The 23,914-nt window shown below is 41.1% G+C and overlaps 3 protein-coding genes across 8 annotated transcripts in view; 1 reads left to right on the top strand and 2 right to left on the bottom strand.

Annotated features, from left to right (window-relative positions):
- The window catches only part of kcnt2b (potassium sodium-activated channel subfamily T member 2b), a 38,155-nt gene extending 29,744 nt beyond the window's left edge, over positions 1–8,411 (bottom strand). Inside the window, exon 1 of the mRNA XM_067570228.1 lies at positions 7,775–8,411. Within this exon, the coding sequence (XP_067426329.1) occupies positions 7,775–7,863 (89 nt within the window). The 5' untranslated portion in view covers positions 7,864–8,411. The remainder of the gene's footprint in view (positions 1–7,774) is intronic.
- A 1,577-nt stretch (positions 8,412–9,988) lies between these two features.
- Positions 9,989–15,259, bottom strand: qtrt1 (queuine tRNA-ribosyltransferase 1). Its single transcript, XM_067570495.1, has 9 exons — positions 14,952–15,259; positions 14,761–14,829; positions 13,995–14,133; positions 13,684–13,878; positions 13,144–13,282; positions 12,973–13,048; positions 12,772–12,881; positions 11,806–11,890; positions 9,989–10,346 (listed from the first exon to the last, which is right to left on the bottom strand). The coding sequence occupies exons 1-9, from the start codon at positions 15,216–15,218 to the stop codon at positions 10,194–10,196; spliced, it is 1,233 nt and encodes a 410-aa protein (XP_067426596.1). The 5' UTR covers positions 15,219–15,259; the 3' UTR covers positions 9,989–10,193.
- A 165-nt stretch (positions 15,260–15,424) lies between these two features.
- dnm2a (dynamin 2a) overlaps positions 15,425–23,914 on the top strand; it is a 28,657-nt gene continuing 20,167 nt past the window's right edge. For 3 of the 6 annotated variants that reach the window (XM_067570494.1, XM_067570493.1, XM_067570489.1), the window contains exons 1-4: positions 15,425–15,886; positions 21,988–22,061; positions 22,287–22,436; positions 23,689–23,892. In XM_067570494.1, coding sequence (XP_067426595.1) covers positions 15,726–15,886; positions 21,988–22,061; positions 22,287–22,436; positions 23,689–23,892 — 589 coding nt within the window. In that variant the 5' untranslated portion in view covers positions 15,425–15,725. The remainder of the gene's footprint in view (positions 15,887–21,987; positions 22,062–22,286; positions 22,437–23,688; positions 23,893–23,914) is intronic. The other 3 variants (XM_067570492.1, XM_067570491.1, XM_067570490.1) reach the window with 1 other exon arrangement.

Genomic DNA, 23,914 nt, shown 5'->3' with positions numbered 1-23,914 from the left:
TCTGTTATTTTATCTGCCTGTGTACACTTTCATATGTCCATCGCCTCTAACAATGACCTAATCTCTATCCCACCAGCCTGGGCAAAGCACAGTAAGCAAATGACAGACATCATTACCCAGAAATGTGTAATGTATCCTGCATTATTGACAGTAAGTAAGCGTGCTCTCTAGCCTTCAGTCAGAGCCATTTCCTGAACAACCTCTGGGTTCCCATGGATTAAAACTTTCCATACATCATCAGTGGAAGTGCCCTAGCCCTTGCTCAAAACACTGCCTGACGTAACCAGCCTTGCCTCATCCTCCGCTGAAATGATCATTCACTAGTTATTGCATATAGGAGGATCTATTGACACATGGTCTCCATTGTTTAACTGAAGGAGAAACTGGATAGAACGGTTGCTTCAGTGGAAAAAAAAGAGTTCATTGTGACTGCTGGATTCACGGAAAAGCACTACATGGGTCTGTTTATAGTGATTTTCTCTCTCTCTCTCTCACACACACACACACATACGCAAAAACATACATCTCTTTCGTGAAACAAAATATGGCCTCAATTGGTGCACAACTCTATTAAAAGCCACCAAATGACATTCTATCTCCCTGTCCCCTTAGATTAGCTTCAGATGTGCGCAGACATTTAGCATGAGATCAAATCAACGTGAAATATCAACCTGTTTTAAAGGTTTCTTTGAACCGCCGCTTTGAGAATGACAAGTGCAACGCGAAAGGAATGAAACATGAGAGAAATCTCCCTCAATGCCTATCCGTTGTATCTCTGTAACTGCTTGGATTTGAAAGACGACTCCTGTGGCGTATTAAGCTAACACAGTTTGGGAATAAGGGAGCTGTGATCAGTGGACAATAGTGTTTGTGATCCTCCCACAACAGTGTGGCACAGGAACTCCCTGCCCCCACTCTGATGCCACAGGCCCCTTCCAGCAACATCGAACACCACCGGAGCCCAGAAGTGCTCAGACACATGCTAGTCAGCCCCATGGCTGTGTTAGTATCCACAGCAGGAAGGCTCTTAAGTGTTGACAGTGCTTGTCTAACCACAAGGAAGGTTAGGTAATTCAATATCAAGCTTATTAAAGCTCAGTGAAAAAAAAAAAAAAAGCTCTAAAAATTAAAAAACCATGAGCAAGGAAAGATGACCACTAGGGACAAACCCTATACTGACTCTGAGGAGGCTGTTCTCTATTCAGCCTCAGGCTATTGCTCATCAGTGATAACAATGAAAATGGCTATAGCTATCCAATATCTTTAGCTGTAATATGTTTTAGTGTATATATTAAATTATATACATGTAGCCAGAGGATGCAGAGGTTGCTGGAGTACAAAGAACAAAAAAATCTAATTTAATAAACTCTGACTGTGTGTGCGACAAACTGAAGTGTCTCTCACTCTGCCTTCAGGTAATGTCTTCCCTGCACTGTGGGCAGCCTTCTCACAAAGAGCAGAGGCTCATGTTCACGAGGCATCAGTGTACATTAAGACCATATACCAGCCCGCCATCCTCCCACCATGACCTCTCATTTGTTCTCAAACAGACCTGTCTTTCATGTCCAGCCCTACTTGCAACCTTTCCTCTTCGCCAATATTAATTAGGATGTTGTTTTTAGAAGTTTTCTTTTAATTAATAGGAAGGGATATTAATCAGGCCTGATGTACTGGTTTTATTAGCCTACCCCACTCTAAACCCGAGCTTGCATCGACCATGCAGGTCTCTCAAATTTATTTCCATTAGCCAATGGGTGTTTTTAGTTTTACTTCCCTCTAGGTCTAAACTGGCAGAGGACATGCGCACAAGTCATTAAGGAAGTAATGAGGTCTGCCTGTAGATTTCTTCTCTTTCAAAACTATCCAGGTAGGAGTAATTTTGGAGAACAAGCATATTGAATTCCTAGTTAATAATATCATCATCATAACAAAATACCACATACATAAATGTCGCTTTGCAAAATCCATCCCCACTGTGGTACGCACGAATGAGAAATGAAAAATGAGACATCAAGAATGAATTTTGTATGTGAAACAAATGTATAAGAAGGTCAGACGTGCCCATGACAGGAAACTCTGTATACTTATGTCTGAATATAATTTATTCTGGTACCTTGCTCAGTTCCATATTTTATTTAATTATCATTTTAATGGCTCACCTTTCTCTACTTGCATGCTCCAGTTATATTATATTATTTCAACATTTCAATCTTGTTTGTTTGTGACTTATGTATAAACTGAAAACATCCTTTCATAGGAGGTGTGACTCTGTTTTGGACAGGAAACGTTACTCGAATTGTACAACATTGAATTTGTCAGTTGTTTTTATAAATTCTGTATGTTATAAATAAATTTGCTTAAAAATGAGTTATGAGGTCTGCCTGTTCCCTCATCACCCCTATCAACAGCTTCCCTTTACAGCACCAAACATTTACTTTTTTAAATAAAGAATTGGTGCTTAAATTAGTCAGACTTCCATTTCTGTCTTTCATATTTCCTTACAACATAAAGAATATATGCTTTCATAGCCTAGTGATGTGATTGTCAGAATGATAAGCCTGTCTCCTGCTCAACACACTTCATATGTCTTTAATTATGCAAACAAATAGGCAGGCCAGTGCAGTTTGCATCATCTTGAGCCGAGAAGGGCTCCTTAGCAACCTAGCAAGAAAAACTGTTAACCCATGTTGATAAAGTTTGATACAACATGTGCTGTAGCCCAGTGGTTCTCAAACTTTTTCATGTCAAGGACCCCTAAACTGACACAAATTAGACAATGGACCCCCCTTTGGTTAGATTTTGTCCCAGAGTCTCCCATCTGATGAAGAATTTTGCTTTCAGATTTTTTTTATTATGGAAAGCGTATGAAACCCATGTCCAAAATAGTCATGCATTCTGTCATTGTGTTACTTGTGGATGGAATTATAGTGAAATTAAATTATACCCTTTTTTGCTTTCATTTGCATTCATAAATAATGAAATAATGAATTAAAATGTCTGTAGTCAGTAAATGGCACACGATGTTCACGAGTGCAGTCTGACGTGGTCACATATACACACATAGAGCAATTTTTGCTTGTTAGAACTTTTGATGCGTGTGTATGTTGACCTGGTTAGCTAGCAAGTGGGGTCAAAAGGCTAGCGACAAAACCTCCCTCTGTGCCAGCTAAGTGCCTGAGAGAGAGACAGAAACGACAGCTGACACTAAAAATACTGTTCTGAAAAGTGTCCAAATGTGCAAAGTTCCATTTTCTATGTTCGCCTATTTCTGTTTGACCTCATGTTCTGTTCCACGCAATTTATTTTTGAGATATATGACTATATGGAATAGGCCTTCTTTCATGGTCTCTTGTTCAAGTAGGTTACAAATATTTGTACCTTCAAGATCCTATGATTTGCCTAATGACTTTTGACTTTTTATTAAAGGATTTTATTAAGGTTTCATGATTGATATGAGCATGCTTTGCCTCTTTGATATGAATGATTTTTTATTGTCATAATAATAAAGATGCTTTGTGAACATCTAAATCTTACTTTCTAGCTCTCTAATAGCTGTATACTTCTCAAATTATTTGAAATTAAATCCTTGGGTCAGGCTCATTAATGGCTCAGTCTAATCAGCACTGCTGTGTTGGACAGCACTGTCCAGGGTGGGGCACCACGAAAGAAGTGATAACGGTGCGAGGGGTGGAGTAGTCCATGCCTCATGGTTTACAGCGCCCACCCCCACCCCCCACTTATTAACAGCATGCCGTCCCAGAATATAGTCCCAACCTCCCTGCCCTTCTCTCTCACCCAGCCTCAAATCTGATAAAATCACCTTTACACAGTGACTCTTCTCACCATACACGCCGTCTGCATTGTTAATAACCTCCCTTTATTCCAGCTTAGACTCCACTGACATGATGCATTATACATCCATAATGCTACCATTCTTGACAGTGATTGCTATCTTTTAAACTAAACAATATGACTGTGATCCAACCCGCATGAGCTCTGAAAGGCTCATTAAAGGACTCCAACGTTCACCTTATAGTGAAGTCAAAGCATAGTAAAACTGGCACACATATTGACAATACTGATGGATCATGCTCCACATTGGCCTTACTAGATTAAGCCTTGACTGGAGGAATTAAGAGGGAGGCAAAGGGAGTAGGAGTGCCAGGAGAAAGGATGGCGGAGAGTAGACAGAGATTGAGTGAGAGAAGATGTGGAGGCGACAGCCAATAAGAGATTGTTTTAAGGACAAAAGGCTGTCATTTGTATGGTAATATTGGACTCTGAGGAAAGCTCCTGCTGAGGCTGGGCTACTGTGGAGCAATGGAGACTTTGTTATAATTCATTTTACTTCTGACAAATTAGACATACAACAGAGCCACGCTGGGAGTCATGTGTGTTGACTGGCTGTTATGAGCAAGCTATCAAGCCTGTGAATAATGGTATATTGCTTTGCAATGCCGGAGTAATTGCAGTGCATTACGCCAGGACATTCACTCTTCTGAGAATTCTCAAAATGAATAAAACAAGTTCATTTGTGAATAAAGAGCGCTTGCAAGGTTCTAGAAGAAAGCTAGCTTACTGTACAATTTTTAATGAGCTGTGATGTGATTTACAGAGTCAATGATTTATGTTAATAGGAACAACCAGGCAGAATAAATTATCCATTTCAAGGCTCGATATCAAGTTCATTTTGGGCAAAAACCAGATAGGTCCTTTGACTGGCAAAATTCTTATCATCTGCATGCAAAAGATCTGTATTTAATTGTTTAGTCATCTGGCATTTCCTCAAAACAGAAGCCTCTGACTCATTGCCAGAAAATATAAATGGTGTCGGTGTAATCAGCACGGTGACATTAAAAAGATCCTACGTCTCTGTCCTTGACATGTTTCTCTAACTGCTGGACACACATTCCATACTGATCAATTATCAGACACATTCTTGATTGAAGTTATGGATTATAGGAGCTACATCGATAACAATAATTGGCAGTTGTAGAGAAACTGTCAGCAGCGGGAGAAGAAGGCTTGTTCCAGTCTGTACAGATAAAAAAAACAAAAACAAGCCAAATTTTATTTTGTTCCAATTTTTAAAAAATTTGGACAGCTGATGCTTTCAATTTTTTTGTTTTATAGCCAAATCCTGTTTGGCTTTCACCAAAAGCAGTGTAAAATTAAGGAATACAATATTCGTGAATATACCCTTGGGGGCCAGGACACCCCCTCTCTGACACACACCACATTGCCCCAGAACACAGGCCGACTAAAACAATAAATATTAAAAAAAACAAAACACCGGCAGATGTTTTAAAAAAAAGGCACTAGATACAATCAGAAGCATAGGAGATCCCTCTGTGCGAAATAAATTATTAAATCAATTCTCTTCTTTAAAAAGTCTGTGCTGAAAATTGCCTCACCTGAGAGCCCTCAGCAAAATGTATTCCACTGAGTTACAAGAGAGCTCTTGAAAGGGGGTTAAAGCATGGTATTGGAGCCACTTCAATCAGAACTAAGATGTGGAGGAGTGGGATGGAAGGGGGAGTGGTGGGGGGTGAAGGGTGTGAATGTTAAAAGAGGACGACGTATGGACACACAAACACACACACACACACACACACACCCAGAAGGATGCCAGCTGAGAGGAGAGGAGGACAGACGAAGGATTATAGGGATCAGTAATATATGTTTTCCCTGAGCAGAGTGCAACCATAAGTGTCAAGGAGATAAGTTATGTGTACACATGTTGACATTTTGATGTGTGAGAGTATGTTTGCGCCGGTATGCGGTCATACTGTATGGAGCTATATCTGTCCACCTGCACCCACTGTCTCTTAGTTAAAGGCTTATCCTGTAGATTAATGGACCGTGGCAGATAAACTCTGTGCGATTCAGCTGTAATTAATCGTTCTGTCACTTTCAATCACAGCTCTTGCTTTCTTTCTAATCGGTCCATTTTATAGCATCTAATATTCCCTGGACAGTGAGATCAACATCTTGACCCATGAGCTCTCTGTTAATCAGTCTTTCTCCCTCACAGGTGTCTAAATGTGTGTATATGAAAGCATGTGTGCATATGGATGATCACACACACTGAATAGCTATAGACAGTGGCAATCACACACACAGTTACACACATTAGAGATGCAAATGCTCATAATTAGGATCTACCTAATAGATGAAGCAGACAGCATGTGTGGCTATGACAAAATAAATGTAACAGCCCACACAAGGGCTTTAATTGAACCTCACTGCTTTCTAAGCCCTGAAAGTGATCGACACCAGGATATCCCTGGAAACACTTATCCACATCATCCTAATCGTACTGTGTTTACGGGGTATTACAGCACATCTGTGGCACAAGCAAACACACTCCTCTCCAACTGTCTCAGCAGCCTCCTCCCGACCAACCAAAGCAATCTCAACCAAAAAGCCTCTATATACCTTTTTTGTTGTTTTTGTTTCATTCAATCGGTGAAATTATCCATGTTGTTGTCAACTCTTCTTGTTTTTAACAGTACCTTGACCATCAAAAATCCTTTTGTGTCTTTTGTGGACTTCCAGGAAACAAGCAGCAACCTCCCGTCATTGAGCCTCTGTAATCAGGTGACTGAGGTCACACTGCACTCTGGTTCGGAAACATTTGTCCTTGGGCAATATAGCTGACAAATTACAGAAGGCCAGAAGATCATCAGAGAAGAGAGTGAGCAGGCCTGTTTCAGCTTCAGTTGAGCAAAAAAAAAGAGAGACCCTTTTAGAGGTCAGGGACACAGTACACGCGCAGTATAATATTATGATTCATCACAAAACAATACTGGATGTTTTAGCATAGACACAATTCCAATAATATGATATGCATTATTGACAGACTGGACCCCTATGGTAACATGTCATGTACAATATAGCACTATAGTGTAATGTCTGGCAATGTCTGGGCCTGGATTGGTCATCTCTTCCGTGCTTTCAATAGCAAGGTGCCCCAATTAACTGATTCGAGACACCCACTCAACTCCAAGAGCAAGTGTTTTGGTCCGCATTATTTCCACCTAGCAACGAGTGAGACCACGTGTGAAATGGAGGTTAAGCTTTTCCATTAGACAGCATAATGAAACAGCCAAATTAAGCAATGCATATATATCACATAGCACGTCAAATCTAGCCTAGTGCTCTGCAAATGGAGTGTAAGCAAAGGTTAATTGCCAGTTACTGAGAGCATCCACTTGAAATTGCCTGTCCAGGTAGCAAATGGTTCACTGTAAATCTCAGGAATTATGACATGAGGAGCAACACGAATAGGGTGACATACTGATGCTCGCTCTTGATTTCCTTCTTGGTGGGTGCCACCAAAGGAATGTTTTGTTGTTTTAAATGTAAACAAGATGCATCACTTGCATGCAATGAAAATAAATTATATCAAAAAAATTTAGGCTACTCAATGAATATTTAGTCTCTGTTATGTTCCATTGAGATTAAACGGATATGTTGCTTTTGGTGTGCTAGTACTGTATTAGCACTATTAGCAACAGTTGCCTCTGCGCACACACGGTAACGAGTAAACCTGTTGCAGCATCCACTACAACAGAGCTGCAGAGCTGACCGTAAAACAGCCACTCCAACAGATTTACACACCTGACTCCATGAGATCACAGAGAGAAACACAAAACAAACACAAAACAAATGTATACTTTTTTAGGTAAGATGACATGATGCTCTCATGGCGCACATATACGCAATGGATTCAGTGCGCCGTGCGTAAACGGTGCTAGAGCGGCTTCCTTACCTGTCGTCGGTCTGCCAGTCTCCGAGCAACAGGTCTCGGAACCGGTACCGAGGGGGCAGCGGGAGCACCTCCTTTTCCAGTTCGACCATGGCTCTCCTCCTCAGAGCCCAGAGACAGAGAGAAAGATCACCGCAAACCGCACCTCCACACCGAGGAGGTGGACCACCCCAAAACCAACTCCGTTCCTTTTCCTCTTTCTATTCAAAACGTTGATTGATGACAAACACATTGATGATACACTTCATGGCATCATCCTCGACCTCCCCCCTAAAAAGAAAAATCAACTTATTTCTTTTTTTTGGCACCCGTCTGAATGCAGCTCTACTTTTCTTCCCGCCGAGGCAACAGGTAGAGGATGCTCATCCGTCGGTGCGTAGGGGAGGCTCCACTTTTACTGTGACAGCTGGAGAGCAACTGGTTATCTCTCTCAACACCAGCATCCTCCCTGAATGAGCTCCGCATGGACGCACCGACTGCAAATATGGAATCAACCGTTGGGAAATAACGTTGCGACGACTTTTCATGTCAGGAAAAAAAAACAAACTACATCAAAAAACAATACCCCCGAAATCAACAATAAACGTTCTCCATCAACATCTGCGCTGCATTATGAGTATAATAGTGAACACTCTAATCCTGAATAGGAAAACTGTCGTACACACGTGATCCCCAGAAATGTCTATCACACTTCTGTGGGGACCTTTGCGCGTCAGTCGTGAGTCTACAATATCGACACATATTTATTATTTTTGCATGAAGAGCTGTAGTTTTTCCTCATGTTAACAGGGCTTCTAAATATTAGCCTGTAGGTTTATAGTTCTTTTCAGTGTCACATTTTCCATGTTGGCTATTCTGGTGCTGAAATAGCCTATACATGAGAACGCATTCAATTTATTTAGTGCAACCCTTTGGTTGTGCATGTTCATTTTCAGACACTTAACACGATTCTGCACGGCTTGCCAACTAAGCTCTGAGTGCTGTTGCTTTCTCACTAAGCATCCACAGGCTAAATATAATCAAAATACACAGTAGAAGCAAGGGATACTCCAACAAACCCCCTCTCCTCATGAAAAAAGAATCATAATCCTGTAATTAATTATAAAAAAATACACAATGAAGACACATACAGAGCTGGAAGTTCCCGTGAATGTGGGCTATGATGATGTAAAAATACAAAAGATCGCTATGAACTCAATATTATCATAGAATAGTTCCCCCTATGAATATTTTAGTTTGCTCTTATTGTAACTAATTACTAAACTTGTCTCACTTGTAACTCTCATTATGCACCAAAACCTGTAAAAATGCAGTTGTATTGTACACTGCTTTGCCAGATACTAGTTTGCTTGGCACTCATTACATGTCACAGGTTGAATGTTGTAGAGCCTGTGGCCATAATAGAAGCTCTAATGAAATTCAAATGTGGTGCTTAAAGAGAACTGTTGACTCAAAGCCACAGACAACAGGTGTTATTCAAATTAACTTCCATTGATTAATATTAATCACCTTTGGCTGAGCCTTGATAAACCAGCACCTCCGTGAGCTCCCATCAAAACCTTCATTCACGGGGTCAAACAGGATTATTCCTAAATTAATTAATGATAAGATGATGAACAATGGATAATGCGGATAATGATAATCTGATACTATTTTGATAGATGCCGACTCTGGGTTGTGAATAATTTTGATGTCAATATTTTTATTTCCTGCACAAAAATCTAATATTATCTTTCCTTAGAGACAGCTGAACTACTGTTTCCACTATAACCTATACAGCAGATCATTTAGTTTTACTGTTACACTTTGCTCTGGTTTTGTATATTTTGCCCTCTGGTGGGACATTGTGAAATGACACAAGCACACAATCTGTTGTGAGCCAGGTTCATCTCTCTGTTTGAACAGTTAGCTGACAACTACCAGTCTGTTAGGATGTGGAGTAAATCAAGAGAAAATGCATATTCATTTATTAATATTAAGCCTTCGGCAAAAATGAAATAGCTTTGTAATGAGCTCATCCACATAAAATAGGTTGACAGGAAGGCAAAACATTTCATTTCAAGTGGGTGGGCCTGACTGTGTAGCCATGGTAACAACAAAAAGTGTCTGAGCGTATCAGAGGAGATAGTTCATGTGTTTCAAACCTCATTTAAAGCCCATTCAGTCGCACATTATCATAATACGTACTCTGAGGACAATTTGCAGAGGCTGAGTAAATCAGGTTGTGACAAAAGACAATCAGGCTTTATTTCTTCACATCTAAAGCCATTTTCCTCACCACCAACAAAAGTGGCAAAGTAAATGTAAACAAGCGAGTAGAAAACAAGCATCCATAAAAAAGTCACTTAAAAATATATAAAATATGTCAGTCATTGATTGACATTTATCCCCGCACTGAATTAAAACAGTTGCCTTCCAAGTTTTATTCCAGCGTGACGTTGACGGAGGCTAAAGCATCCACAGCCCAGCTGGGGTACTGGTCACGAGAGGGAAACATTCGCTTCATGAAGGTCTGTATAAATTCAGGGAATCGGCCTTCCACGATGCTCTGTCTCACGGAGCGCATCAGGGTGAGCTGCAAAGAGAAAGGTTTGATGAATTGAGGAAAAATAATGTGATTATTGATCTCCAGCTGAAAATCATCTTCTGTTCTGCACCTTTACAGCATATAAGGTCAGCATCCAAAGCATATACAGAAAGCTTTTGTGCTACAGTTTACCATGGCAGCAGGTAACATCTAATTATTTGGCATGTTAGCATTAATATCACTTAAGCTGTAGAGGTACCCTGTTATGCTGTTATGTTGGATGAGCGCAACTTTTGAGCTGCTGGCGATGCTGAATGACAAGTCAGGAAATTTCCAAAGCCATTAGGTTTCATCCACCGGAAACCACAGATGTCTATAAAATTTCATAGCCCTTCATCAAATACTTACACTAATATGACCAGCAAACCTTATGAAAAAAATAAATAATGAATATGTTGCATAATCAGGCAGTATCTGTGATGCACATGAATATTATATCTTGGGACACATCTGTCACAAGAGGAGACTCTTTATCTTTTTGATAATGCCAGAGCTGCAAAACAAGTTTGAAGAGAGCACTGAAGGATAATCATTTGAATCGTATCAAATTTGTGTATTTGTAAAGTTAAACATGTTCTGTCAGTGCAATAAGACTTTTAGGAACATATTATGTAGACTTGTGGCTCACTCTCTCCCTTCAATTCCTGTCATCTCTTCACCGTCCCTATAATAAAGGCATAAAATGCCCCCCTGAAAAATATAAAAAAATATATTGTAGTAATTAGATTTAATATTGGATTAAAAATATATTTACTTTAATGTTTGTAAATTCCTTTTTTTTAAATCTCTTTTTGAACTCAAATGAGTTGACAGTGTGCTTAATATTGATAAAAACATATCGTAGTGTGGCACATCGACATGTTTTTGCTTCAGTGTTGAATTCCACACGCACACATTTTTATTAAACTGACAGAAAACTAGTAATTTTAAAATCTGCTATTTTGTTCCAATTAATTCTGGAGGCAGAGATGACCGTAATATACCCAAATTGAGCATTTATAAGCAGTAAACATTTCATAAATGGTTTATAATAGGCTGTAATGTAGTTGTGAACAGATATAAGGACATTATTTAGTGTTTATTGATATACAGCATTCATCCGCAACTATAACTTCTCCTATGAAGACATATTTTATATTATTACAACTGTTTACAATGTGGTCATTCATTTTCTGTTTATACATCAGTCTCCAGTTATAGGTACCCACGGTAGGGAAATATAGTTGTTGACAAATAGATTAATAAACACTTATATCTGCTAACAACTACATTATAGTGTGTTATAAACCATTTATTAAATGCTTATATACTGCTTATAAATGTTAAATAGGGGAACCTGAAGTACAGTGTTGCTGTATTATGTGATAAATTGTTGTTAAATCTTGCTTTAATCTTGACTTGTGATATTATGTTAACTTTTATGCTAAGAGACATTTCAAATACTGACCTGGTAGTTAATGTTGTGGATGGTGATGTGATGCATGGCGGCAGTGTCACTCTTAAAAAGAGCATGCAGGTAAGCCCGATTATGTCTGAAACAGAAGACAGGAATATCATTCACACCTTTCTTCCAGTTATACATTTAAAAAAAAAAACATATATATTGTATAAAATGTATTAACACCAGGCACCAAACTGTAGCACTGACAAAAATGTACATGTCTGCACACTCAGACTATCCTCCTTTCACAACACTGTCTGAGTGTTTTGAACCACCTGCGATCAGAGTAATCATTTAAAATAGCTGTAAGTCTATTCAGGTGTTTTATTACTGTGTATATAGTGAAAATATATATAATAAATGAAATGAAATGCTGACAAAAATCACAAGGCAGGCTTGTATCTGCTAAATATCCCTCTTTTAGACCAAAATGAAGTAATTCCCTGCAGGGCAATCAAGTCTAAATGGACTGCATGGTAAATAGCACTTTCCTAGTCTACCAACCACTTAAAAGCGCTTTATAAACACATGCCAACATTCACCTATTCACACACACACACATTCATACTCTGATGGCAGAGGCTGCTTTGCAAGGTGCCAACCTGATCATCAGGAGTGACACAGTGATTTACAATGTTTCTAATGCTCACTCACTCCTTCGCACACACACAGACGGCACAGCCATCGGGAGCAATTTGGGGTTCAGTATCTTGCCCGAGGACACTTCAACATGCGGACTGTAGGAGCCAAGGATCGAACCACCAACCTGATTAGTAGACAACCCACTCAACCTCCTGAGCCACAGCTGCTAAATGAAGGTTTCTTGGGCCCTACAGTCCTTTATAAACTTTAATTTCTGTTCCAGTGAAGAGAGATGCATTGAGAAACTAAAGAGGAACAACGCACAAGATTTATCTTGGTGAGCCAAACCTTCAGGCTTACATAACGATCTGTTGTTTGTTCTCGACTTACCTCTTGCAGGTGGGACACTGGCAGTCTGGGTCTATAGGCTGTAAGTCCTTGGCATACTGCTTACTTCTTACTTGGATAGCTCCCCAAGGCACCAAGGCAGAGCCAAACCTCTGCAGGAAAAGAAACATGACTGTCAGAAACACACATGTGGAATTAGTTGATTTAAAAATGATTTATCAGTGTGTGAGGTTTAGAACTTACTGCAGTTCGGGTGGGAAACACGCAGTCAAACATATCACATCCCAGAGCGACACACACCACCAAGTCAACGGCGTACCTGCGGCAAACATTTTATGTTAATTTATAACACACACAGCAATAAACGCTACAGTTGTTCTCATGAGGAATCTTACAATATACAGACAAACGTACCCCACACCCATAAGATAGCGAGGCTTTTCTCGAGGCAGGTGGTCCGTGCTCAGTGTGACTATCCGCCAGAAGTCATCCTTCTCTTCTCCTCCACTCAGGCCTCCGATCGCAAAACCGGGAACATCACGTTTAGTCATTTCTACAAGAAGGGCATGAGTCATAAGTGCAAGTTTGACCCCGATCATCAGTGTCTCACAGTAAAACTGTTTATAACTGGGTAGTTTACAAGACCCGACGTTAAAATGGATGTGGCTTTTGCTTTTTTTCTTGCCAAAATGCAGATTGATGCCTGCTGTCAATATCTCTGCACGATATTTATGCCCTTTAAAACTGACAGGAAAAATCTATCCTGACACTTGGAACAAATCCCAAACTGCCTGCCACCAGTTTGACTCATACTTCCTCACTGGATTGGTAAAATTATTCTATTTGATTGGGTTTCCATAGCATTTTAACATATCGTTGGCCTAACAGGTATACAAGGAGAAGAGTAAGCGATCAAAAGTGGAAAAAGGATCGTAACAGAACAAGATTTTTTACCATCTAGACAGGCTTTACGAAGATCTGCATTCAGCCCACCCTGGATAATGGCAAAAAGGTTCTGTTTGTCTGTATTTTTATTGGCTGCTATACAGCGATCCAACCAGCGAACGGATCTGTGCATGGCCTCCTCCACTCGAGGTCCTGTCACGGTGCTGCTGACCACGTCATCCAGCTGCATCATGATGTCTGAACCTGAAAGAACACGGAGAAAACATGGAGATGCTGTCTGTTAGTCACTGGCAAAGTGAGGATGCGGTCCAAATCTTTGTTACTTTACATTTATTAAAACTACTAGACTCATTGCAGACCAAGACTGTTCTGTATGCTGATGGACTTCTCAGGGCTTAGGAGGATCTCTTTGCCATCATAGGGGGACTTGAACTTGACCCCTTCTTCAGTGACCTCTGAGAGTTCAACAAGTGATACCATCTGAAACCCTCCGCTGTCCTGTAAGAAAAGGAAGGTGAAACACTGCATTCAACTCTTCCATTATCTATGCTTAAGTAAAGCATAGGTTCACAATTTTTCAAGTCTGTCTTAAAACAACAGTCAGGTGCCAAGATGAACACTGAGAGAGGTTATTATCCCTGTAATCATTCCTCCTGTTCATACTGGCTATTAAAAAATCCCCTTCAAATGCACTTTCACTTTATGTTAAGTGGATATCTGCAACATTTACAGTCTTTTAAGTATCAAATTCCCTCTTTGTGTTTCCTCAAGCAGTGTCTCCCTGTTGAGCTGTGGTGGAAGTATAGTAAGAAAAAGAGGGACTTTGGCACTAAAAAGACTATAACACTGAAAGATAGGCTATCTACTGAATTTGGACAGCTGAAGCTTCATATTAGCCTCAGATAAACTTTTAAATACATTTTTGCACAGGAGGCTTGTGGATTTTGGCCCCCATCACCTACATTGTGAGTGCATTATGAAGGCATCTTCTAATGGTCAGTATTAACAGGAGGAACGATAATGGCAAGGAAACCCTATTTCAGTGTTCCTTTGGGCACCTGACTGTTGTTTTAAGAAAAGACTCGAAGACTTGTGAACCTCTTCTTTAAGAAAAGCAGTACTTACTGTTAAAAGATTTCTCTTCCAGTTCATGAACCCGTGTAAACCATTGGCTTTTTCGATCAAATCAGGCCCCTGTAGACAGTAGTGTTGAAGGGGAAAAACACACTTACAAAAAAGTTGCCATCATTTGGTACAGCCACTATTAAAGTTATTCATAAAGAAAACTGAAGTGCTATCATTGCAGTTTTACCTACCGGTCTCATGCCCAGGTGGTATGTGTTTCCAAGACATATCTGACATCCAAGACCCTCCAGCTGATCCACAGTGATTCCCTTCATGGTCCCCTGAGTACCCACAGGCATGAAAACCGGGGTGCTGACGGCGCAGTGTGGCAGTATTAGATCACAAGCTCTTGCTTTTGTCACGGGGCACTCAGCAATAATTCGCAGAGAGAGGGGAGAAACGGCAGAAAGAGCTTTCTGTGCAGACATCTTTATGCCAGCAGTGTTTTCAGCAGCCATGTTACAGTCACCATGTGATGTGAAGGGCCTGCAATTGACATTCAGATTGACCAATAGAAAAATACTGATTTGTTTGGAGCGAAGAGCACGCCTTTTAGTTGTCCAATCAAAAGGCTGTCTTGGTAGAGAAGCAGCGAAATCAGCCAATAGAATGTGCTGCTTCACAGACAGGAGGCGGGTCTATACTCACCGGTTTCGATCGGATGTCCGTCTCCTCTAACCGGATGAGGTTTGTGTAGAGGAAGTTTTGTTTTGCGAGTTTTTCGTCCGTTTCGACTGACTGACTATTTGGTTATTGGATTCAAAAGAACACGAAATGGTTTTGGCGTGAATTGCATTGTCGGCAACCGCTCAAGTGTTCACCGAGAGAGTAAAAAAGAGGCCGAGCTGCTTTGAAGCGGCAACATTTCAGAGTAACCCGAGAGCACCTTGCTGCTAAGCTAACGTTATCGAGCTAGTTAGCCTTTTGCTCTGCGTTGTGTTGGGCTCTCCGAGCTAACCAAAGCCATGGGGAACCGGGGCATGGAAGACCTGATTCCCCTGATCAACAAGCTTCAAGACGCTTTCAGCTCGATTGGCCAGAGTTGCAATTTAGATCTTCCTCAGATCGCTGTGGTCGGCGGACAGAGCGCTGGAAAAAGCTCTGTTTTGGAAAATTTCGTGGGCAAGTAAGTTGATTGTGGTTAATTAACTTCATCTTTGCAATCATCTTATAATTGTCATAGTTCCTTGCGTGGTCTAACATCTTTTCAAACTGTGTTTAACATTGTCCAGCAGCAGGTACGATACGATTAGAAAATGCCATTTCCTATAGTGCTAAGCTAATTATCGTTAGTTACTGTGCCAGCACATAACGTCAGTATTAAGTTACGCTCTTGTCGTAAACCTGCCGTTTGATAACAACAATTTGACGTAGATGCATACGTCCTTTACGTGACAAACCACTGGGCTGACCTAAGAGCATAATATAAGCTGAAACTATTTCTATGTAGCCAGGGCTTAGGTGTAAACTTTCTTAGTTACAACAATACAACCTGTAAACTACTCTAGATACAGACAGAAATAAGATAGAACATGCTATTTGCTCTTGGAGGCTCCCAATATCTTTGCATAACATTTACACTTTCTAAGTCTGTCAGTACAGCTGGTTTCCTCTCTTGTCCATGCCATTTTGAACATAACAAACTAAGACCCTTGTTAAAATGGCATCAGTTAAAGACTGACAGTGTATTTTTTAATGCAATCGCAGTTCAGATGATCTTTTTTTGCCTAGTTGGCCTCAGTCCCGAATGGGAAGTTTTTCCTGTGGTTCTATTAATAATTACTGTACATGCCACACCTAGAAAGTTCAACAAGTTCTCAATTTGCCAGTAATTGTATTTTGTTTTGTAGCTTGAAGCGGTTGACTGGATTTTTAGTGGGTCACATAACAGTTTGTTGGTACATTAGCATATTTATTTTTTTTGCAGATTGGTGAGGACAAATAGGTTATTGGGACATTGAGTAAAGCAGAGCAGGTAGCGTGAGCCACCTGCTCTGAGAGGTGTATTATTGCAGCTAAATTAATCTCCAGCACGTTTTAGTTAATGGCTCACTGATGACCTCGAAGCACACAGTCTCTTGTCAAGACGCAGATATTTTGTCAAACAGTGCAAGCTCACGTCTGTAGCAGACACAATTTCCCTTATCATCTTCCTCTTTCATTACCGTTTTGGGCAATACTTTAGTGATCAAGGAAATAGGCTTGACACCTCTTTATGCAGTGTGATATGAAGTGTGAGCTACAGTACTTCTCAACAGGCTGATCCTGTTGTCCTCTCCCACATCAGCAGTGGGTGAGATCACCCTGCAGATAAAGAAACAAAACAAGCTTGCTCTAAAGCAGCTTGTTAAGCAGGTTTCCACCCCATTCAGAGACACTAGTGTGTAACCCAGCCCACACAGAGAATGCACAATCACACACATACACCCAGGCCGGCAGTAGGGGAGAGGAAGTACATTGGCCATTAAGATGGCATGCAGACAGCCTTTGGTTATAAACACACTGACAAGAGTGTGTTGTAACTTCTCACAGGCAAGAACACACACGCAGATTAGACTACTACTTCACTGCACATTAATTCAGATGAGTAGGACTTTGCACCGTCAGAGCGCTTGACACATCTCAGCTGTATTTAACATGGCGCATTTCATAGTGACCTCATTTTCACTATCTGTGCCGACCTTCCACTTTCTGGAAGTTGACAGGACTAACCCATGTGCTGCTCAAAAGTCACATATATAAGCGCCTATGGTACGGCATACACTTTTGCACATTGTCATGCTAAGTATGTGAGTGGTGCACTTAAGTTTTACGGATCTTTTTATCGGCGTGATTAAATTCCTGTTGCTGCCACGCAGGTGAACTTGATGACCGACAAGGTGGAACAGTAGAAGTCAAAGTCAAGTCTAACTTCAACCTGGAAGCTCTTGGGAGGTGCCACACATCACTATAGCAACAGGCGTGCTCATGTCGCAGTGACTCATTGTAGATCCAAGGGTTTGTTTGAGCTCAGGAGTAGCCAATACCTAAATGTTTTTCAGTCATGTGTTAGACAAAACTATAAGTGTTTGGTGTTTGAAGATAATGGATTTGCAAATTCCCTGTAGTGACGGCAGGCTTTTAACTGTGAGCTCTGAGCTGCTGTCGCTGTCTACAGTTTCCCCAGTGGCTGAGGTCTTTTTCTTTGGTGAGATGCATGTTGCGCGTGAAAGACCGGCTTCACCGCTGTGTCCCCAGGCAAGAAAATAATCCCTCTTTCCCCTTTCTGCGGCACCAGCAACAATAGAGAGAGAGAGTCACTTAGTGTTCAGAAGAGACACATTTTCAGACTAGACTGTATGATTCAGACACAGAGTGTACATGCTTTCTCTTTTCTGTCTCCCGCCTGAATTCCACGCTGATGTCAGGATCTGATATGGGTGCCAAGCGACTTAACTCACCGCTTTACTCTCTTCAACTGGCAAAATGTTCTGCTGTCATAATCTGCATGTCTGCCATTGCTCATCAGCATGCGGCACATTGAGTTTCTGCTTTACTGGAGGCGGCAATGGAGTCAGGGAAACTAGGGCTAGACCATATTCGCCGGGTAGTTAACGTCTCTCAATTGGTGCAGCCTTAATTTTCGGAAAGCCAGGTCAGGTGGGACTGAGTTCGCTCACCGCGCTGTGTGACCCATCTTGTTGATGTTATTTGGGCCTCTGTTCCCTCCAAATTTGTCACAGGAGACCAGAACAAATTGGATGCTTTGCTGGACAGAGGCTAATCAAATCACTCTGGCTCAGCAGCCTCATGTATTTGTGAATGTTTCTGTCTGTTGGTAGGGGCTTGTGTGTGTGTGTGTGTGTTGTTTCCTTGTTTACGTTTTCAGCAAGGCAACCAAATGAGGGACATGAAGTTTTCACTGACACATTTAACATACACTTCATACACTAAAACCTGCTGTACATAATGGTAACAAGCATTTAGCCTTACATAATAGACATTTCAAAAGCTGCTAATTTATGCTGGATAACATTTAACTTCACTTGTCTGTTATTTTCCTGGCTTGCCTACAGTTTAATACACGGGTTGTAGGACTGTATTTAATTCAGTTTAGAGATAACGATCAGGCATGTCTCTCCATATTTGGTTATGCTGTACTATGATGTCATTGTCCACTGGGGAGTAAGGACATCATATCTAGCATTGCAAGCTGTTTTGGGTGGAGGGTGTTGTCATATCTGCTGCAATGAGTCCTCTGAGAAACCAGTAGTTTTTAGAAGTGTTGGAACAGACATAAGTACCAGATGAAATTTTAAAAATGTTTTTTTTTCCCTAGAGAATAAAATACAGCAGCCTTGCTCTAATTCTCTGTCACAGTGTGTCACCAAAATATGACCATGTTAGTATCATTAAAACATGTTTGAGTGTTTGTGTTAAATGCATTACTGCCATTTGTATTTGTAGCAGCAGATTTACTCCCGGATGGCGCCGTTGATATACAACATAAAGGAATTTGAACATAATTATCCACCAGTCTGGATGCTCGTGTGTGTATCACAGTGGACATCGCTTAGTGGGGGAAGTACAGACAGCAGAGTGGCAGAGAGTGAAGGGATTTTCCAGTAAGCAGTCGGATTTTGGTAGTGCTTGAGGAGGCTTTGCTGTTTAGTGATGCCTCTTGGTACCAACAGTGGCAGACTGTGGCGCGGGAATGCGGATAGCCATAATTATATGTACATTGCCACACCAGAGACCAAAGGGATAAGTCCCACCAAACCACAGACACATTTTTGTGTTCTTCACCCTCCTGTGAGATCAATCCTATGACCTCAGAGTTTGACACACTGGTTTCCATGTTCGAAAACCACACCTCTAGATCGGAGGAAAAGGAGAATCAGCTGTGGATGAGGGCTCCTCAGAGTTGCTCTGCTTGTTTAAAAGAGGCTGTTGGGCAGGCAGGGGGAGGGGAGTTGGCTCCCTCATTATCTCCCTGCCCTACTCTCTTTTTGCTTTCTCTTGTGATAGAGGGAGGGAGGCTCACAGACTGATGCTCTTTGCTTAGCCATCCATAATGCATGAAATGATACACAATCTGCTCAGCCTCGTCTATCATTTACAGCACATCAATAATGGAGCCCTGGCCTCTTGCTTCTTTTCAATATGCCAATGCTGTTTATCCAATTCTGTCTGTGAAATGTGACTGGTTCAATCCCGCACTTGAGTTATGTCTTCTCAGAAGAGCGTTTTCAAACAGCGTATGTCGTCATTTTACCCATCCAGCACTTTATTGTATCGCTGTGAATCTTTCACCGGTGGCCACTTTTGAGCCAATGAGGCGGTGTTTTGACTGGTGCAACTCCAGTGAGAGTGGCCTGTAACTGGAGAGAAGCATCAATACATGAGCAGTTGCTTGAAGAGGTGATCCTTGCTGTGACTTCTCAGCAGCATCTCACCAATCTGTTATGTCTATCCTCCCCCCCCCCCACTGCCTATAGCTTTGTTCTTTATCTCTAACTCCCCCCTGTTCCTCATCCAGGGCTTTCTATACTGTCCACCGCTTGGACAAATGCCTGCATTCTCCACATTATGTGTGTGACACAGCACCAGTGCTGAACCACAGACCTGTGGATTTTTGCTGATGTAAGGAACACCCAGAATGTTCCCCACTGTTTCACCATAGGACTACCAGCCTAGGAATAGCAGGCAGCCCCCTCTTTTCTCCTGTCCTGTGGCTGACACATTGCTTCCAGTCTGAGCACCACCATAGTCCCCGCAGGCTTGTACATCTGGCAGTAGTGAGGATAAGGGAAAATGTGGGCTGGTGACATGCTCAGCTCTGCTAGGATTGTTCCAGGACAGGGGTTGGTGATTACCACCAGATGTAGTATGTTTGCAGAGCAGCAGAGGGGCCTTCAAAATCGGGAGAAGATAGGGTGGAGGAGCCTCAACAGAGGGCTGACTAAGCAACTTTAGCCATGTGTTTAAAATTCCTCAGGTGCCCTGTCACTTTAAGAGGAACAAACAAGTCAACTGTGAGAAAGCCGTCATTGTTTCCTATAGGCTGCATTTACTCGAGTTTGTGTACCGTCACCTCATGCTTCGTGCAGAGCATTGCATTGTGCCATGAAGTAGCATTATGCAAATTTGTAGTTGAGAATTTGCACATAGCAATGTCAAGTTTCAGGCCTGAGGCTCATGCGGTTAAAGTGTTATCATGGGTAATCTCTCCTGTATTGACACAACCTGGGCTCACATAAAAGCTAACAGTGGCCAGCTGAAACCGTGCGCCTCAACCCGTCCATTAAACAGACCCATCGACCAGTTTTGATTCAACAAGGACGTTCATCAGTCGAAAAAAGCCAAATTACAAAATCGTTGCAACCATAAAGGTTAAGTCCACCCTGAAAGATACTTTTTCAAAGCTTTTGATAAGCGACAAACTTTCTCTCTAAATTGGAAATCAGAGCATCAGGACTCTGACGATGACATGAAGCGAGTTTCATAGTTCATTGATTGAGTCTGTGTCCCATAGGTTTTGTTAGAGATTTACTTCAAATTGAGTGTCATTTGAATGTAGGTCATCCGACTGTGAATCAAAAACCTGCTCGTATCAAATCACCACGGGTTCCTTCATATTGTCTGAGGAGTTATTCCATTATTCACTGTCTGTGGAGCAGCTCTAGGATTTGTCCTTAGATTACATTATCATAACAGTGTGTCTCAGTTCAGTTCAGCATGAGAACAGACTTGTTCAGATTCACAAATTAAAAGTGAGTTGAAGTGTTGAATATATATATATGTAATTCTTGGGTGGATTTTTTCCCAGAACAGCAAGCGTGGGTGTGCATGAATTGATCTCTAAAGCTTTAATGATGAGAGAAAATGACATGTCACAAATGTCACATTTGATTTGTTTTGAGAGAAGTAGGTGGCGTGAAATTCCCCTGTAACCATCAATTTACCAGAGGCCACGCTGCGAGGAAATGGACATTGAGTGTAATGAATAATTGATCATTCTCCCCGTCTTTTTCTTCTTTTCTTTCTTTCTCTCTTTCTTTCTTTCTTTTCCTTCTTTCCTTCTTTCTTTCTGTTGCTTTGTCTTTCTCTGTCCTGAACCTCCCATCCCTATTCAACCCAACGTGTCCGCCCCCCCCCCCCCCCCCCGTTTTGATTTCCGTCCTTTTCATCCCTGCAATTCTGGTGTTTATTTTAATACCTCTTCCTCTGTCTGTCTCTGTCACTCAGGGACTTTCTTCCACGAGGATCAGGCATTGTTACCCGCAGACCTCTCATTTTGCAGCTGGTCAACAATAAAGCAGGTGAGTGTGCCCGTCCTGTGCACAGCTACACACCCCCCCCCTCACCCATCTCCTTTCATTGCTGCCCTGCATATGGCCTCTCTGCCACAGTGCCTCAAGCAGGGCTCACTGTCTGCTACCTTCATCTCTTTAATTGAATATTCTCTTTTTCCTTCCTCTCTGCCCTTTTCTCTCCCCCCTCAACACCCCACTTCCTGTATGTTGTCACTCCGCCCCTGTGTGTAGAATATGCTGAATTCCTGCACTGCAAAGGAAAGAAGTTTGTGGATTTCGATGAAGTGCGGGCGGAAATTGAGGCGGAGACTGACAGGATAACAGGCTCCAACAAAGGCATCTCTCCCATCCCAATTAACCTGAGGGTCTACTCCCCACACGGTAATGGACACAAGTTGTATTGTGAAACACACACACACACACACACACACACACTGAAAACTCTTTGTGCTCTTTGGCTTAGATCAAGTGAATTTTCATGTTGCTAAAAATGAGTTTTCTCATACTGTTGAATCTGTGGTATGTCCCTTTTAATATCTCTGGTTGTATTGGGTAATAATAACAGGATTGTATCAAATTAATAATCTGTTATTTAACGGTATTTAATTCCCTTGATATGGCTATCTTAACTATATACAATTAACCATTTTTCAATTGAATTTTTGAGAAAATGTAGTTTATTACCATATATATCATATAATAGTATTTAAAATTTGATAGAATTAGATGTAATATATATTTTACATTCATATGCCCACCTCTTGAAGATGTTGCTTTTTGAAATTTGTTTTCCAGAGAGCTTTCTATTATATCAGGAAAAAAAATGGATAGTTGTGTTTTGGTTCTATGTGGTTTTTGATAAAACACTGAATAGCTAAGAGTTTTAATGTTCTAATGTATTTTTTTTTTACTCCATCACTGAACGGCTGTCACAAACAGCTATTCATCTCCTGGGAGCCGTCAGTGGGAATTTACCGTCACATTAGTCAAATTTGACATTTTCATGTTTATTTCTTTCAAGTAAATTCAACCCTTGTAAGTGATAAAACATCATAGGTTGTTTGTTTTTATGAAGTAAAAATACGAGTTCAAAGTCTGCCAACTCAAGAGTCTTGTGCATAAAATGAAAGCTTCCCCTCCTACCGCTGGCGCCCGTTAATACGTTTAAATGATGCAGATAGTGTTGATGTTTTTATGAAAATGAAGTCGACACATGCATAAAAAAAACACACAGGACTGTATTGTGTTTTGCTTGTCATGTAAAATAACATATTAACAACACTATGAGTGGGCTGTTCTTCAATATAGTGATTGCCCTTTCATTGTTAATGCTCATGATTAATCATTTATAACATGTATTTGTCTCTCATCCATCATGACCTTGGTTTTCATTCAAGTGCTGTATCAAGTTATTGATGTGTCAAATTAGAAAGGCTAAATGAAAATAAATTAGCTTTGTTAGAGAGAAAATATAATGGCTATGGAAACGCATTACTTGATATACGTTATTAAGATATGTGTGGGTTTGTTTTGTACTCGGGGGAAGCCTGATCGTTCACTTCAACTCAGCTGATAGGAAATTGAAGATTTGCATTTTTCATATTTATGACTTTTTGTTTACGTGACCGGGCAGTGTTGAACCTGACGCTGATCGACTTACCGGGAATGACGAAGGTTGCCGTCGGAGACCAGCCCCAAGACATCGAGCACCAGATCAGGGACATGCTGATGCAGTTCATCACCAAGGAGAGCTGTCTGATACTGGCCGTCACGCCCGCCAACACTGATTTGGCCAACTCAGACGCTCTGAAGATCGCCAAGGAGGTGGACCCACAGGGTGAGCATGTAGCTTCGTAGTA

Source organism: Thunnus thynnus, chromosome 17 (assembly GCF_963924715.1).
Source record: "Thunnus thynnus chromosome 17, fThuThy2.1, whole genome shotgun sequence".
Lineage (NCBI taxonomy): Eukaryota > Metazoa > Chordata > Actinopteri > Scombriformes > Scombridae > Thunnus > Thunnus thynnus.
This window is presented reverse-complemented; position numbering and strand designations above follow the sequence as displayed.

Bases quoted from the DNA above. Each gene is read 5' to 3' on its own strand.
- qtrt1 (XM_067570495.1), bottom strand. From the start codon at position 15,218: ATGGCTGCTGAAAACACTGCTGGCATAAAGATGTCTGCACAGAAAGCT. The intron at 13,879-13,994 runs GTCTGCAATGAG...GTGTTCTTTCAG, and splicing joins CAGCATACAGAACAGTCTTG to GTTCAGACATCATGATGCAG. The intron at 10,347-11,805 runs GTCAGTATTTGA...TTCTCTTTGCAG, and splicing joins TCCACAACATTAACTACCAG to CTCACCCTGATGCGCTCCGT.